The sequence below is a fragment of the Clytia hemisphaerica genome, unplaced genomic scaffold (genome assembly GCF_902728285.1).
Source record: "Clytia hemisphaerica strain Z4C2 unplaced genomic scaffold, Clytia hemisphaerica genome assembly, whole genome shotgun sequence".
In the NCBI taxonomy this organism is placed as follows: domain Eukaryota; kingdom Metazoa; phylum Cnidaria; class Hydrozoa; order Leptothecata; family Clytiidae; genus Clytia; species Clytia hemisphaerica.
Genome location: NW_027103938.1, coordinates 109,673 through 126,584, shown reverse-complemented (window position 1 = coordinate 126,584; position 16,912 = coordinate 109,673). Strand labels below are relative to the sequence as shown.

Below are 16,912 nucleotides of genomic sequence, written 5' to 3'. Positions count from 1 at the left end.
TCGCAAATAGCTTTCTAACATTTTTCATTGGCTTAGATACTGGAATTCTATTTCATTCTTTATATTCATCCCAAGAGTTGTCTCACTGGGTGTCGCTTAACAGTCTGAATCGTAAAATTAGACTCTCATAATTTACTAACTCACAGGAGGGCTTTCTATTTTGACAAATGATTTGATTACCTTTATTGGAAAAGTAAAACTGTGTGTTGAAATGTAGTGTGAGTGTCATTATACGATATCGTAAAAACCTCTTTGAGTGTTTCCAAGGTGTTTCTGATTATTTTTTCAATATCAAACCCTTCTATTTTTCAGTCCAATAGAAATTTGACCCAAAACAAACCTAATTAACAAGGTAACAATGTTCTTCGACATTTTAAAATAATCTCACAGTTCCTTGTTCCTGCAATCTATTCAGAAAATTTGTATTGGTAAAGTCTGGAAACTAACCCAGTTTTTACAAACCATTTACTAACCACTTTATTAACTCGTCCCTGTTTCTCACATGTTAGGTATGCTGCTCTCACAGTATCAATCCAAACTAAAGTCAATCCAAAACCCCAAACCCCTGCTTCAAATCAAAGCACTTGTTTGTAATTTTGAGCATAACTGTGTTTACATGACAAATCACGTTTCTATTCAAGCGCGAGACGATAGACTTCATCCAGGATCCTGAATGCAGGTAAGACAAATTACTCATAACTCACTGTTGATCCCAAGGCTAAATTCATCGACGTTTTAATTTGGGTGTTATTTGATGAGTCTCGACTTATGAAAAAGTTACATAATCTCGAAAGGTTTATGTCATGTTTCTTATCCTCCTCCTCGTGCAACTAACACTCCAAACCATACGATTACCTAACTCACATGTTAGGTATGCTGCTCTCACAGTATCAATCCAAACTAAAGTCAATTCAAAACCCCAAACCCCTGATCATCAAAGAAATATGATATCTTGAGCCCGGGTTACCTGAATCATGTAAGTCTTCAAATCAAATATTTCGATTAAATTGTGGTTTCACGTAAGGCCTTTTTGCGCTATGCTAGTATTGATAATATTCTCGCATTAGGGTTTAGATTTTAGATTATAGAGATATGATTCTGGGATAGTTTACATATTGGGACTGCTTTGTCGATTAACTAGGAAGCCCTCCACAAACTCTGTACAGTCGACGTTCTCTAATTCGACGTTCTACTATTCGATAATATTGTAAGTCAATGTTACCGAGAAACGCTCATAAGCGACGCTCTACTACACGTATTTTTTATAAGAACAAACTATATAAGAACATATGGCTTCGATGGCCAAAATGTGAAGAACAAGTTAAGAACATTTTAAGGCTATTAAAACCTTAAAACCTTTTTTCTTAGGAAAATGGATAGAAATGATTAAAAAATGATGAAGAAAGGAACATGTTAAGAACGTTATAAGGCTGAAAACTTAAAAAGTTAAGAACCGTTAAAAGTTAAAATCTGCGAAGGCTTCGAAAATTTTGGATGTTCTAATAACAAAAACGTGTATTCGATGTGATATGATAATATACGAGTTGCGAGTTACGAGTTACGAGTTACGAGTTGCATTTAGAACCACGAGTTGCGAGTTACTTTTTACGAGTTACGAGTTACGAGTTGCATTTTAACAAAATAAAATCGCGAGTTACGAGTTACGAGTTGCATTTTAACTCACAAAATTCGCGAGTTGCAAATTGAAAGTGCGAGTTGCAAATTAAAAGTGCGAGTTGCAAATTAAAAGTGCGAGTTGCATATTAAAAGTGCGAGTTGTAAATTAAAAGTGCGTGTTACAAATCGAAAATTTAGTAAGAGTGAAGATTTCTATTGATAAAAGGAAAGATATTTTTTAAATGATTAAATGATTATTGCTGCTCACTATTATACATAAGAAGAGCAAATATTTGGTGGAGAAAGAAAAATAATGTACAAAAAGTATTACATGAGTGTAAAGAACTGTAGAGAAAAGTGCTCCCGGGCGGGGGTAATAGGTTTGGATGCGTTGTTACTAAAAAGGGTAACATGGGGTAACACGGGGTAATAGGGGGTAGCAAGGTAACAGGCTGAGAATGATGGTTCTAAGGGGTTGCTTCACCTACAGTAATTATAAGATCACATGCAAAACGTGTACAATCATGGTCGTAATATTTTAGAAAAAAGGGAAATTCCCACGAATTTTCAAAGCTAAAAACGATTTGAAAGTGCTCTAAGTTGAGTTTTTAACGCTAGATTTAAGACTTTAGGATCTGAGGATCCAAAAGTTCAAAAATGGTCCAATACGGCTCAGAATATAGCCTGGAAATCTATAAACCCGAGCCAAATTGAAATATCCGATTATATTTAAGAGATGGCCCAAAATCTCGCCCGAACTCCAAATTTTGAAAAACAAGGAAATAAGCTAAATTCTCAATAGATTTTTAACATGATTGTAGAACAGCCATTTGAAAGCTATTGAAGCTTGAATAGGTTATCGATTTCTATCCTTTTCTTTTGTGTTATCAGCATCAAGTTTATAGGTGACAAAACCCCAAATCAGTCCTTCGTAGAGTGCCTTTTTCGAAAAATTTGGGGTAAAAGTAGAAAATTTTAGAAAATTTTGGATTTTCAGTTCCAATCAGGGTCACTCTTTTCACAAATTTCGGTAGAATTTTTGAAAAACGAGTCCCATGTAGAGTCATATTTTGGAACCTCAGCGGAGCATCCCCGTCGGTCGGCAAGTGTGGTACCCCCCACCCCCGGGGACAAAACCTTTGCTGGGATTGCTTAAAGAAGCTTTATATTTGACCATCAGATCATTATTTCATAAAAATAAGTGATTTTATCAACATAAGGACAAAAGAATAATTGATTAGAACTGTATCTCTAAAACTGCCCTTCCCAAAGTTTGTCTCTTGACAATATTTATCTATTTATATCAAAGGCATCTCATTCTGTACAATTAAAATATTTGGTGTAATAAAGCTTGCAGGTATCACACTTAAGTAGCCTGTCAATAATTTTGTCAAAAAGTGTCACTTTGTCTTGAAAATGACAGGTAACGTCCACGTTATTAAAAGCAACATTAAAGATGTTTCTCGATAGGAAGAAACACGCGTATTTCCTTTCAAAACTTAAAGTTATGTAATGCTCTTGTTTTTATACAAAAATGAGCGAAAAAATGTGTGATTTGAGTGGTTTCACAACTTTAGTCACAAAAAGTAAACAGTTTGGCTGAATTTTCCATGCTTTGCTTTGGGTTTAGCTTTTTTTGTGCTGTTATTATTTAAGATAACAATCTCAGACTTGATTTTAATTTGCAACTCGAACTTTTAATTTGCAGCTCGCACTTTTAATATGCAACTCACACCTTCAATTTGCAACTCGCACTTTTAATTTGCAACTCGCGAATTTTTTGTGTTAAGATGCAACTCGTAACTCGCAACTCGCGATTTTATTTTGTTAAAAGGCAACTCGTAACTCGTAACTCGTAAAAAGTAACTCGCAACTCGTGGTTCTAAATGCAACTCATAACTCGTAACTTGTAACTCGTAACTCGCATATGAAAAATCCTCTATTCGATACACTCCTTTATTGGAAAGAGAATCTAATTTTTCATGAAAATCAAGTTCGACTAGAGAGCTTTAACTGTATCTCGTTTGCAAAACACCTTGAGCAGGTGAAAGTTTCGAAACTCCAGCAAAAGATTGTCTGCTTGTTTAGCACGTGGTACCATCTTGAGGAGGAGTTTTAAAGGAGAGCATTTCTGAAAGGCATACCGGATAAGTGGGATGGGGGAACCTGGGAACCTAAAGTGGGAACCTAAATGAACACCGGAAAAGTGGGATGGGGGAACCTAAGTGGGAACCTAAATGAACACCGGAAAAGTGGGATGGGGGAACCTAAGTGGGAACCTAAATGAACACCGGAAAAGTGGGATGGGGGAACCTAAGTGGGAACCTAAATGACACCGGAAAAGGGATGGGGGAACCTAAGTGGGAACTAAAATGAACACCGGAAAAAGGGATGGGGGAACCTTACGGAACCTAAGTTGTTTAATTATTACTAGAATTGAAATATTTTCTTTAAAACAAATACATAACGAAAAATAAAAACTTGCTCGATAGCAAGTCTTATCGTAGTTAGAAGAATTCCTTTATGTTTAAATAAATGGTCTATTGAAATGGCGATTTTTGTTTACTTTTCAAATTTTGAACTTTTTTTTTACAACGATGAGCCATATTTTTACCTGAAAAGTGGGAGGGGAACCCGGAACCTAAAGTGGGACCTAATTTGTATTATTATTATATTTTCTTTAAAAAAACAATACATAAAGATAAGAAGGATATTATATGCAAGGAAAGAAAAAACCTTTTATCATAAAAGAACACCAGTTATTTACTTTTTTTAAATACGGTTCGCAAACAATAATGTTGAAAATAAAACAAAGGGAATTTATTTATTCAATTAGCTCAAAAAAAGGCATGTTTATTTATCAGCAGTTTTATAGTGCATCTTTTTGAAAGGTTCTTTTTAGTAAATTGACTTAATTGACTTTAAACTTTAAACTTTAAACCGCATATCTTCAAATCTAGAAGGAATTAGAAGTTCGTTCATAGCTCGATGGGATAACTTAGAGCCTCTTCTTTCTTTTGCACGGATCTAATTTGCTTGAATACAGAATCTAGTAAAACATTATTTACGATCTAGTTTTTGTTCACTCTTGATGCAATACACATTGTTTTTTATTAGCAGCTCCAATTTTCGGGTCAGGGCTGGGGTCGCTTAGCATTTAACGGATTCTAGCTCGTTTTTTTTTCTTTCGTACCAACCAAACAGTCATCGTGTGAATACACTTCAATAATTAGAAATGTTTGATAGTAAAATAGAACATATTGCACGGCTTGCCACGTTTCAATACACATAGCATAGATCCACGGGGGGGGGGTGCACTCAAGGTAAACGACCTACCGTACGTGCGGCCCTTTTTTCCAAGCTTCCCAAAGTACACTGTAAGGGTGGAAATTAGCAAAAATGAGAATAAGTGCACTCTAAGGGTTTAAAATTTGGTCAAAGCCAGTCCGGCTTTTAGAATTTCATCCGAACAAGTGTCATGTTTTAACACTGGGTAAATTTTGGAACATCAAATATGTCCATCCCTATCAGGATCTGTTCTAGAACATGTTGACCAAGAAAAAGATCTAGGAGTGATAATCGATAGTGACCTGACCTTTGAAGCCCATATATTCAGTAAAATCAAGAAAGCTAACTCTATCGTTGGCTTGATTAGCAGGAGCTTCGAATTTCTCTCACCAGATATGTTTGGAACGCTTTTCATTGCATTTGTCAGACCCCATTTGGAATATGCACATGTAGTATGGTCTCCAAGGCTAATCAAACATATCAATGCAATCGAGGGCGTCCAACGAAGAGCTATAAGGCTAGTTAGTTGCTATAGAAACTACTCATACGAAGATCGGCTACGACTCATCAATCTACCTAGCCTAAAGACCAGGCGGCAAGTTGGTGATATGGTGGAAGTTTTCAAGAACCTCCACATTTATGACGAGTCTATAAGATCAGAGAAATTTACTCCTCGAACACGACCACGACGTCAGCATGATTACAAGCTTCAAAGGAACTTTGCTAATGACGGTATGAGAGGCTACCAAAGCAACTCTCTTTTTTACAGAAGTGTGAAACCTTGGAATGATCTAGAAGAAGATATTGTTGAACGCACCATCCGTACAAGTCTTCAAAGAGCGTTGAAAAGAAAGGAGAAAAAACTTTATAAAATGTAAAATCAAAAGTTCTGTTTCATAGGAGGTCAATAGACGTGCGAAATATATTGCTAAAAAAAAATAAAAAATAAAAAATCAAATAAAAAAATATAAAAAATTAGGTTCCCACTTAGGTTCCCCCATCCCACTTTTCCGGTGTTCATTTAGGTTCCCACTTAGGTTCCCCATCCCCACTTTTCAGTGTTATTTAGGTTCCCACTTAGGTTCCCCCATCCCACTTTTCAGGTGTTCATTTAGGTTCCCACTTAGGTTCCCCCATCCCACTTTTCAGGTGTTCATTTAGGTTCCCACTTTAGGTTCCCAGGTTCCCCCATCCCACTTATCCGGTATGCCTTTCTGAAATAGCTTTTGAAAGCACACGATTCATTTTCACTAAATATGGTAAAATGTATATTGTTGAATTTTTTGTCTCAAGTGTTTTCCTTATTAACTTGTGCAAAGAATCGTAGTTACAAAATCTATTGCTTGCATTTATAAGTAGCTATTACCAAGTTTGCAGTGAAGTTTGGATATTTTCTTTGTGTGTTTTTGTGGCTTAGACATGACGTTAGTGACGTAAATAGGAGACAGCTGAAGTCTCAAATTTATAAATTGAGAAATGATTTGTAAACCAAAACGCCTGATTCCCGCTGAGGATCAAAAACACTTTTCGTCTTTTTAAACCGTTACATAAAATCTTAGATCTCAATATTCTAATTTTCTACTTTAGTATGTTATGTAACAACGTGTTAAAAATAACGATACCACTCTAATTAAAATTAAGGTCCAACAATTATAAAGTTTGAAGCCATTCAATATTCGTCGCCTTGTCATCAAACTCTGAAATTACTTCTGAAAATATTTTCGGATTTGCAGTTCGAAAATCGATATTAATGTTTTTTTCCTTGGCTGCTCTTATTATTTTCGATTCTCAAAGGGAAATCAGTTTTTCATGGAATAAGGAACCGCATCGAATAGTAGAATGGGTCATTCAATTTTATGACCATACAGGGGGCGGACGAACCTTTCCAGGGGGTAAAAAGTTATTCTTGAATTTCCAGGGGGTTTACAACTGATTTTAGTTCGTCCACCTTCACTTTAAGACATGAAAAGGATTTTTTCCAAGGGTTCTTTTGCAAATTTTGCCATTTTCCAGAGGGTATCTGAACTTTTCCGAGAAATTTGTTGTCACTCGAAAAGGTATTTCCTGTGTGGAAATTTTATGGAACAGCCCAATATTTAACTAGAAAGCATATCCACTGCATTAATCTTTTTACTAATAGACTAGATCTTAAACCACACAGAAAAGTATCTCTGTTATGAGCGAATCATGATTCCTTCAAATGTCTTGACAATGCTTTCCTTGCCTTTTCAGTCCGTCATTTGAAAGTAGACCCCTTTTATTTGTTTATTGACCTTACGCACGTGACTTTATAATTATAGGTTTTATAGTATGCTTAGGCTAATCTTTCACAGGCGCTTGTGAAAACTATTTTTTCAATCAATAAGTCGTATTAATCAAACCTTGAAGATTGCTTTCTAGAACTTTATTTTCTATTAGGAGGGCAATATACCTAACTAAACTTTATATCTCAATGTAATGTACACGCTTTTTTTAAATAAAAATACACTTTATAAGAATGTCCATGATGAAAACGGCCAAAAAACTAAGAATATGCTAAGAATATCACCATCATGGAATTTTGCTACTAAAGCTAAGAATGCCATTTTAAGAGCATTTTCAATTATAAATGATCAATTATCCCCAAGTTAGGCTCACTCCTTTTACAAATGTGCTATTTTATGCTTGAGACGTATTGTGCTAAATGTTAAATCTAGAATGAATTAGGATCCTAACCTAAGAATGTGCTGTAAGAATATTTTAGGATGATTTTCCCAAAAAAAGTTAAGAATATCCATGATGAAATGGATTTACACCATTCTTATAAAAAAAAAGCGTACTAGTCAATTTTTAATTTTTGGCTCCCTCAAATATTATTGAATGAATTGTAATCGATCAATCCTTTGTAAATGTACAAATATGAGGGCCAACAATGTTAATTCAGTTGATTGCAGAAAATTTTATTTAAGGATCCCTCTTGACCGATCGAGAGAGGGGTGTTGACAAATAGGAAATCGACATCAAGCCTACTTTAGAGTAAGATAAGCCCTTGTGGGTGTATACCTTAAAATATATGACCCCATACAGTCCACTCTCTTTCTCTAGAAATTAGATCACAATTATTTCAGAAAAACGAGGCTCGAAATTGCAGATTATTAGAACATCTTTAAGAACACTTTACCTGAATTTAAATGTTACGAAAGAAAAACTACGACATATCGAAATGGAAAAAAAACAAGAATTTTTTAAAAACGATTGAGAAGGAGAACTTATTGAACAAAGATCTTCAAAAGAAGTATATAACCTCCAAAATCAACTCACTCAATGTTTTCCGCTATATCTTCCTTACCAACTCTCCTCGCGTACCTAGAATATAAGACATTCTTAATTTACACATTATAACAGAGACTCGTGCCAAATACATTTATAGCACCTAATTTTTCCTCGAGTAATATTTTACCACTTTATCCCTAATATACCAAGAAATTATTTTACATTTTCTCTTTTTTAAGATGTATTAAGTGTTCAATAGCCTCGTGACTTGATTACAGTCCAGTCTTATTACTAGTAGTACTTTTCAAAGGTCACTTTCACCAGTTCTTAATTTAGACTGAAATCTACTGGACTTAATGATGTTCAAAAATCTGAAGTATTTTCCTCTAGATGAGAAGCCAAAAAGTTTTTGTAGGTCATAAATTTTATTTTATTGACAGGCTACATGTGAGGTCAACTACAAGTTTTGAATATAGTATAGTCAAATACAATTGACTAATAATTTGGTATAACTCCCCAAGAGACCCAAATGGCCCCCAAATGAACTAAACATAATTTTAAACCATTTCTAATCAAGCGAAATCTTTTGAATTAATATCTTTACAAAAATAAAGACTAGCTTACAATAAGGCTCATCGGTAAATAGAATCTTAATATGGACAAATGGGAGGCCTGTTTACGTCTTAGAGCAGTTACCCGATCTTCATTAACGGATAATCGGTTTTAGATAACGGAATTTAAAAGGACAAAATATATTTAAATAGATATGAAAGACATTCAATCATTTAATGTTCTTGTAGTGGTACGTGTTCGTTATGAATTCAGTTTCTTCGAATATCTAACATGTCACGCCCCTCATAATGTCCATATTATTATTCTAATTAAGATTTACGAAAGAGCTATTTTTTGTGCGTTTAAAATTAATATAATAATTGTTATTAAAATTTTCTTAAAAATATTACATGCCTATTTGAAAGATTATCTTTAAAAATTTTATATGATTTGGTCCATTATGTGAATTCGCAGTAAAAACTTCGTCAAGAATATATCCTTAAATTTATTTACAAATAATATTTACAAGGAAAAATAATTTTATGTACACGAAAATAAATTAGATTTAAAAAATGTGACATTCATAAGAAAATTATGGTCATCAAAAATTGGATAAAAAGGGACAGAAGGAGAAGATATTTTATCTTGGGGCCTCTGTACATGAGGTAAAATTGAAAATGGCACGATCTTAACCCGAAATGATATTGCCAACGAGATACACTGTTACACTGATTAAACAATATTCCGAACTAGAAGGGTTTAAATTTATGAATTAACTATTATTATGAAACATATTCTCAAATATCAAGATTACTAGACATAATTAAACAATTAGCTCTGAGCTAAGTTTTTCCTCAAATCAGAAATCCATCTTGCTCGTTAGCTCTTGGTAACGAAGCTGTTTTGTTCCTATTTATTGCAAGCTCGTCAAAAGCTGTAATAATACGACTTTTCATTTCCAACACCATTGTAAACAAATGAATCTTATGGTGTAATTTCTGTCCAGGTTGTTGTTGATTGCCAGGGATGTTAGTGGAGAACGCAAAACATCCCATGTTCTCTTCAGGATGCATGACGCACTTCTCGTATATATTAATCGGAAACTGTCTAATAACATTTGTGCGATCGGAAGGGTCTAACATTATGATCTCAGTATCTGTTGTTAGAACGAGTTCTACAGGCGTGCCTATGGTTTTCTGTCCACAATTATTTGATATCTTTTCTGACTTTTTCTTCTCCTTTAGAAATTGTTTATAACATTCTTGGACATGCTTCGGTCTTAACGGCGCTTTGACCAATGTCGAACATAGATATGTGATTTTGAAGTTATATGTGGCTGATATGATTTGGTTTTCCACTGCGGTTGGGCTTTCCAGTGAAATAGGGGTCTCAACTAATTGAAATCCGTTCTCTTCAGTTGGTGTGACTGGACCTCCTTGAGACGAAAGACGTCCTCGAATAGAGCCGCAAAATTTGCTCAATCTTTTCATGCTTTTCGATTTCCGTTGCTCTTTATCTCTCTTGAGGTCCTCCAGCCTCTGGTACTCCTGACAGGAAAAAATTGAAAAAGATGTTTAAATTCAGTGCGAGTTATATTAAAGATCATACTTATAACCAAATCCAAGATCTTGAAAAAATAACCAAGTAGATTTCAAAAATTTGCTAAGATTTAACCTTATTATGATTAAATCAAGAGGCCCAAAAGGAGATTATTCGTTATGTAAGTAAGATTCTAAAGAGACTCGGAAAAATTGAAAATCAAGAAGTTTTCTTACCTCAGTTTCTCCTTGTATCATTTCAAAGGGGTCGTTGCTATGGTGAAGTTGAAGGCTCATAGGTCTTTGCTTTTTACTGATAGCTGGGCTTGAACGTGTTAAGGAGCTTGTTGATGAAGGACTACTCGGTGTTAGCGTAAGTAATGTTTCTGTTGAACCTTCATCTTCAGGGGACTGGGAACGGTTTTCTTCTTGGTCCTCCTCGTTATCCACTTCATCGAATTCGATCAAAAGATTTTTCTGTTCTTCCGATAAACACTCCACATTCATTGAATATCGGTTATTGTTGGGCGAACGTAACGCGTTCAGTTTATCGATGATCGAGTAATGTCCTTCGTAGTGAGATTTCGTTCTCTTGGTGTCCAAGGTAGAAGAAGGGCTGCAATTAGGTGACGATTGAATGGAGAGATTAAGACTACCAATACTGGTCGCGTTTGACGATATCGAGGTGATAGAGTTCCGACCGTTGAATTCGGAATCGCCATTAACCCGATCACCACCAAATCGGGAATAAATTGGGTTTGTTGTTGGTGTTGTTGGAATAGGATTCACCTGTTCTTTAATTTCGGATCTGCTGCTGTAAGTGGATTGGTAAATCGGGTTGATATCACAATTTTCGGGTGAGCGTGGTGAATAAGCACTTTGATAGGATGTTGAGATTGCATCAATAATGTTTGCAGCTGTGGAGTTCCTTGGTGCCCTATAAACATGACATTGGACTCTTTGTTTATTGGTGGAAGTCATTTCACTAATGATGTAACCAAAATATCTCTTGTCTCCTGAATAAACACCAAGTGAGAGAATGGAAGGTGTTGAATGAGCGATCTCATCTTGTGATTGAGCATCTGTGATCAACACATTCGAACCAAGAACCTCCAAACTGATTGGACGAAATTCCTTTGGATTTACTTTCTCAAGAACCAGTTTAATGTATTCGTTGACACACCGGAAGGATCGTCGCACTTTGGTGGATCCGATTTTGATTAGTAAATGGAAACGATGGAATTCCGGACGAATGGACACTTCGCATGAACTCCGAGATTTTGAAAGCTGGAAAAAAACGGAACAGGACATTTACTCAATGGATTATTCAAGTTATAAAAATTTCGTATTAAAAATCGGACACGTGATCAGATTTTTTGATGGAGTACTTAAAAACGGTTGAGTGCTTGTAATCATGAAAGAAAATAACTACAGGAAATCTTTGAGAGGCCTGAGAGTAAAAGTACATTTCCGTTGGTTTTCTGCGAGTTTACTAACTCAGTGTATCCTTAGTTATTTTCTTATATTAATATGCTAGATGTTGAAGTTTTGGACTTGGGATTGAAAATAGCTTCATGGTTTTGTTGTTTTTATTCTGGTATTTGTATATGCCAATACATGCTTGCAAAGTGTTGATGAACTTTGCGAATCGTGACTTTGTGAAACAGAATCTAATTTTTGAAGCTTTTCTCAAGTCCCATATCCTGTTTTGACAAATTCGTCATTGAAAACAACATTCTTATAAATTTGGCGTGTAATGAATATCTTTTGTATGTCATAAGAAGTCCCTAATCTGACAAAAATATTTGATTATTCAAGTCAATCATTGTTGTAGAGTTGTTTGGCATCATTTTTTGACAAATGCAATTTTTTCCTTCTTTGTCTGAAAAGGGGAAATTTTTGCATGACGGAAACACAGCTTCTCTTCTATTTGTGAGACAATTTAGTTTTCTGGCAACTCTCCAGAAAAGGGGCAGCTTATGTAATCATCGTGCCTTTTTCCTTTGTTTGATATTTTTATCGAATTACTTTTGGATCAAAATTTTTAAATTTTAGGCATGCTTAGATTTAAAATAGCTTTCCTAAATTAAGATTGTCAAAAAGGTGATAATTTCCACACTGGCAACAATACCATGAGTTCAGTTTACACACGACAAGTTTATCAACCGATTTTGAGATTTTTTAAACAAAATGAGGTAAGACCTCGCTGCATTGCAATAATTTCTCCGATGTTCTAAAAAATATGAATCGCCTATATGCTAGAGATTTGCGTCGGTCGAAAATTAGCGTAAGTAAAGACTGAAAGGTTTGGCTGACCTAAATGGAATAATCACCTTCTGAAGTTTCGGTCCAATCTCAAGAAAGGAAATATATTTACACTTGCCAAACAAACAGTTTTGACAACAGCTTCTTAGTTAAATTGAATGAATGTAAAATATCATCCCTTGAAAGTGATCGTTTTTTTACTACATAATGATAAATTTTATATTGAATTCGAGGATGATGAATTTTGACGTCAAATAAGTTGGGGTTTGAATGATTTCACCTGATCTTTATGAAGTCGTAACTGTCTTAACAAAGTTTTGATTTCAATTTCTCAAGGCCTGTGTCAATGTCTGACAAGATTTTGAATCATTGATACATTAAACACAGACTGTAAAATCCAAGTTGGACTTTAGACATCAGCTTTGGGAGGATCGTCTTGCTTAAGGGCTGTCATTACTTCGTCTGTTTATCTGTCTGGAAATATTTCTGTATATCAAGGAGTTTGGGTTTTTTAGGTTTTTATTTTTCTTCTCTTCTTAGTTTAACATTTTTAGAAGTAAAATCTTTTACTATTGAAAATGGAAGCTTTCCAAAATGATATTTCCATTCCAATCACATGAACGGAATTATATTTGCAACGTCATTTTAATCATAAGAGACAGTGGTTGAATATGAGAAGCACTTCTCCTCGAGATTGATTTGTTTTTCTATCCGTCCGTCTTTTTTCAATACACATAACCTTGCATCAGAATGTCAAGAAAAACATCTCGTAATATGAGAAGTTTGAAATTACTGAAAAAGTTTCTTTTTGTAATTCCAAAATGTAAAATAACTGGACAAAAATACCTTATAGTATCCCTCCCTACTATTCTCTCAAAACCAACGAGCTTGAAGAATTAGGTATAATAGCACCCTGCCTCATTTTTTTCAAAAAACCTAATTGGTCCTAATTCATTTTATGAATTGTTCATATAGCTTTTGTGAGTGGGGAAGTTTGTTGCTTAAACACATCCAATCCACTCTCTAAGTCCTCACCACTTTTAGTGGGTGAGAAGTTCTGAGAATGCTCTAAAGTCAAATTTTATTCTGAAATATGTTTTGTTTGCTGTAAAAAAGGACATTTTTGCTTCCCCTTCGTGTTCATAATAATCAAAAGATTGAGATTTCTTTTTGAGTTTTAGCTAAACAAAGAAATACACCTGATGATAAAAAGATTGTTCTTACCTTTTTCTTCGAAGCAGTTTGGAAGACATCGATGATTGCATCACTGATCTCTCGTGCTTTGTCTGTTTGGAGGACATAACAGATCGCATCTTGCCCTGGAACGCCTGCAATCAAGCCAAGGAAGGAGACATTTTTGTTGACTACCTCAAAGTTGATCACTTCTTCAATGGCAAATGATTCCAGTAGTTCCCATGGCGACTGGTTACTACCGATGCGTATTAATTCATGTGTGACTTCAATGTTCACTGGTCTCATCTCAAGGAGGTTGGTACGCTGAGCAACGTAACTGACAGCCGTGTCTATACAATCGTGTGTTAATTTGGTAGCGCAGTGTTTTCCCAAATAGTTAGCTGCGAAGTAATTCAGCCCATGAAAATTAGACATGTCTGTCCAGCTTGAAGTTCCTGTTTGTCGTTTTCTAGATAATGGCAAAGGTGGGGGAGGGCTGAGTGATCTTGTTTGCTCACTGCTTGAAATGCTGCTACAAATACTCCCCCGTGGTGAGCTGGTCATGGATGATGACGTCATCGATGACGTAGAAAATGGCGCCACTTGTTTGGGATCATCAAAACTAACATTTCTTCTCGGTGGTAAAGCAATATTGATCGGCCGGCTTGATGAGCGTTCGCGCGTTTGAATTTCATCATACTCCGAATCGCTCAACCTTTCATAAATCTCCTCTTCGTTTTCCGGTCGGTCGCCACCGATGTTCTCGTATAACGAGGATACAGATTCGGTGGATCTCGTTAAATCTCGTTGCTGTTGGTGTTTGATTTCATCTGATGTTAGTTGTTGATTGACTTGTTGATGTGTTCTGTTTAACGAGTTCGAAACCATCGAGGGTGGTCGTGAATTCTCGTAAAAATCCTCATTATCAACCACGGAGCTTTGCGAAGAAAACAAACTATGATTCTCGTAAACATCACTCCGATCTAAACTTGAATGCTTAGTCAGTGATTTTGTTTTATTGAATAAATCTACACGACCATACAGTCCGTTGATGTGAATATTCTGCATAGAGGAAGCTATGTTCTCATCTTGATCTGTAATAATACTCATTCTGTTCTGCCTTAGAATCGGGTTTGCAGATTCTCGAGTAATTCGACCTTGTGTGATCTCTGTCGAAGTTGTATCGGTAACAATTTCGGAATAAATAGTTTCCCGATCATAGTTTTGTAACGGATGGGATCGTATCTCTTCAGCTGAGTGTGATAGTAATCGGATTCGCTCATTGGACGTTTCAGAGCTACTGGAACTTGTGTTTCTCTTATGTCCTTTAACACTGCTGTAATTACGCGATGCTGGTTTGTGTAAATCCATTAATAAACTATCACTGCTTTGCCGACAGTGAATATTCTGGATACTATACGTATCGAAAAGTTCTTCGCCGAATCCGTTCATATCTTCATAAATGGAATGTCGAGATGTATCTTGATCTTCGTTTTCTTCTTCATCCTCAATACAACATTTCTTTGGAACATATTCACTCGAAGCGTTAAATTCTCTGGTCTGGATTTCTTCATAAATCACATCAGTTTCTTCAACCACCATTTTGGTGTATTGTATTTAAAAAAAAATCTTTCAAACTCTCTATTATATGATTCACTCTGTGTATCTCTTTTTAAAAATAAAGCAAAGTCTTTTTTAAAGTCTGTATATTTATGCTGTTCTACACTAGCACGTCTTGTCACCCACTCGCGCAAGTTCTTACACAAAATAATATCAGGGTGATTTTTTCTTTTCGAAGGACATGCTCTGACAGCACCTCAACGCGTCAGATTTCAATGTGTATGTTTATCCTTCAACCTGATTGGCTCGTTCAAATATAAGGTAAACAAAAAGGGGAAAGGATGCGGTCTTTTATCATCCGAAAGTTTGATTCCCCTTTTTTTTTCGTATCAAATGTTGTATGTTATTAATCTAAACATTCATATACAAATATCATTTCAAATCTACCATCTTGCCTTCGTGATATATACACGAAATCTTATACACATGCGCAGTATCAAGTTAACCAAACAAATTTTTCAAAATCTCATTACTGGTTTGCTTTATGAATGATCAACTTTTTCTTCTTCCCAGCCAGGAAACCGACTCATCAAATCTCCTCCTTATTGGAAGGTTTGGTTTGGATTTTCCGGATTTCATTTACTTAAGGTCGAATATGAATCTTAATCCGTTGTTAAACATTGCGAATCTAAAGATTAGTTTATTACGAGGTTTTTTCTTAAAAGTCTTCCTGTCTGAAGCGTGCTTGGCTTTAAAAAGTAATTGTATTCCTACTGAGCAATTGCCATTATTGCAAAACCTGATCGATAAAAGACAAAAGACAAAAGACAAAGTCTTTTTCACGCTATTTTCAATGATGTAAATGTTCAGAGATCGATCCGAGCGATGAAGGGAACGACAAAAAGACCATTTTTTGAAAGGGCTTGAAATCCCTTTCAGAGACTTTCAAGGATTGACAAGAGCAACCTAAATAGACAAGTACACAAAGATTTTTGTAATGCACCATTAAGTACAATTGCTTATTTTTTGTAGAGATTTCAGGAATTTAGGGAACTTTGTGGATATATATGTCACCATGATAAGATGGTAGACTTGTGGTCCATGCTTTACAAATTCAATTCTATTCTAAATCTTCTATTTCTAAGGGGCATATTTATAAAAAAAGGTTAGTTAAAAGTCGTCAACGAGTCACAAGTAACAACAAAACGCTCCACTACAGAGAATAATTACAAGTTGACAAATCCTTCTATGATGGATTGATTACATCCTTGTTATTGAATTTGTGTGGTCTTTCTAGTGAATGAGTCTAGTGGTGATTCAATGTGGGAATTTTTATGCGACTGTATTTTTTAGGTCTTAGATTTTTAATCCATATGTTTGCGATGTTTTTGATACATCACACATACACAAACTTGTTGAATCTGTTTTGTGCAAAGTTTGTTTAAAAAGGCTTTAGTATTGCAAAGTTTCTCAATAGCTTTGCATTTTGCTGACATTTTATGTCATTATCCTGTATAATTATCATATTGTATACTGCAACTGCGATCGGAGGCTGGTCCGCTTTGAAAAGATATTATCCTTCCTGGAACATTACATTTTGGTTTTCCGTTTCGGTCATAATGAGACAGAGGGTTGTGTCAAGGAGGACCTGTCGAATGTAAATCCGT

At 35.3% G+C, this 16,912-nt stretch overlaps 1 protein-coding gene across 1 annotated transcript; it reads right to left on the bottom strand.

Moving 5' to 3' along the window:
* Positions 1-9,068: 9,068 nt before the first annotated feature.
* Positions 9,069-15,384, bottom strand: LOC136809852 (uncharacterized). Its single transcript, XM_067066407.1, has 3 exons — positions 13,737-15,384; positions 10,485-11,534; positions 9,069-10,256 (listed from the first exon to the last, which is right to left on the bottom strand). The coding sequence occupies exons 1-3, from the start codon at positions 15,285-15,287 to the stop codon at positions 9,564-9,566; spliced, it is 3,294 nt and encodes a 1,097-aa protein (XP_066922508.1). The 5' UTR covers positions 15,288-15,384; the 3' UTR covers positions 9,069-9,563.
* Positions 15,385-16,912: the final 1,528 nt, after the last annotated feature.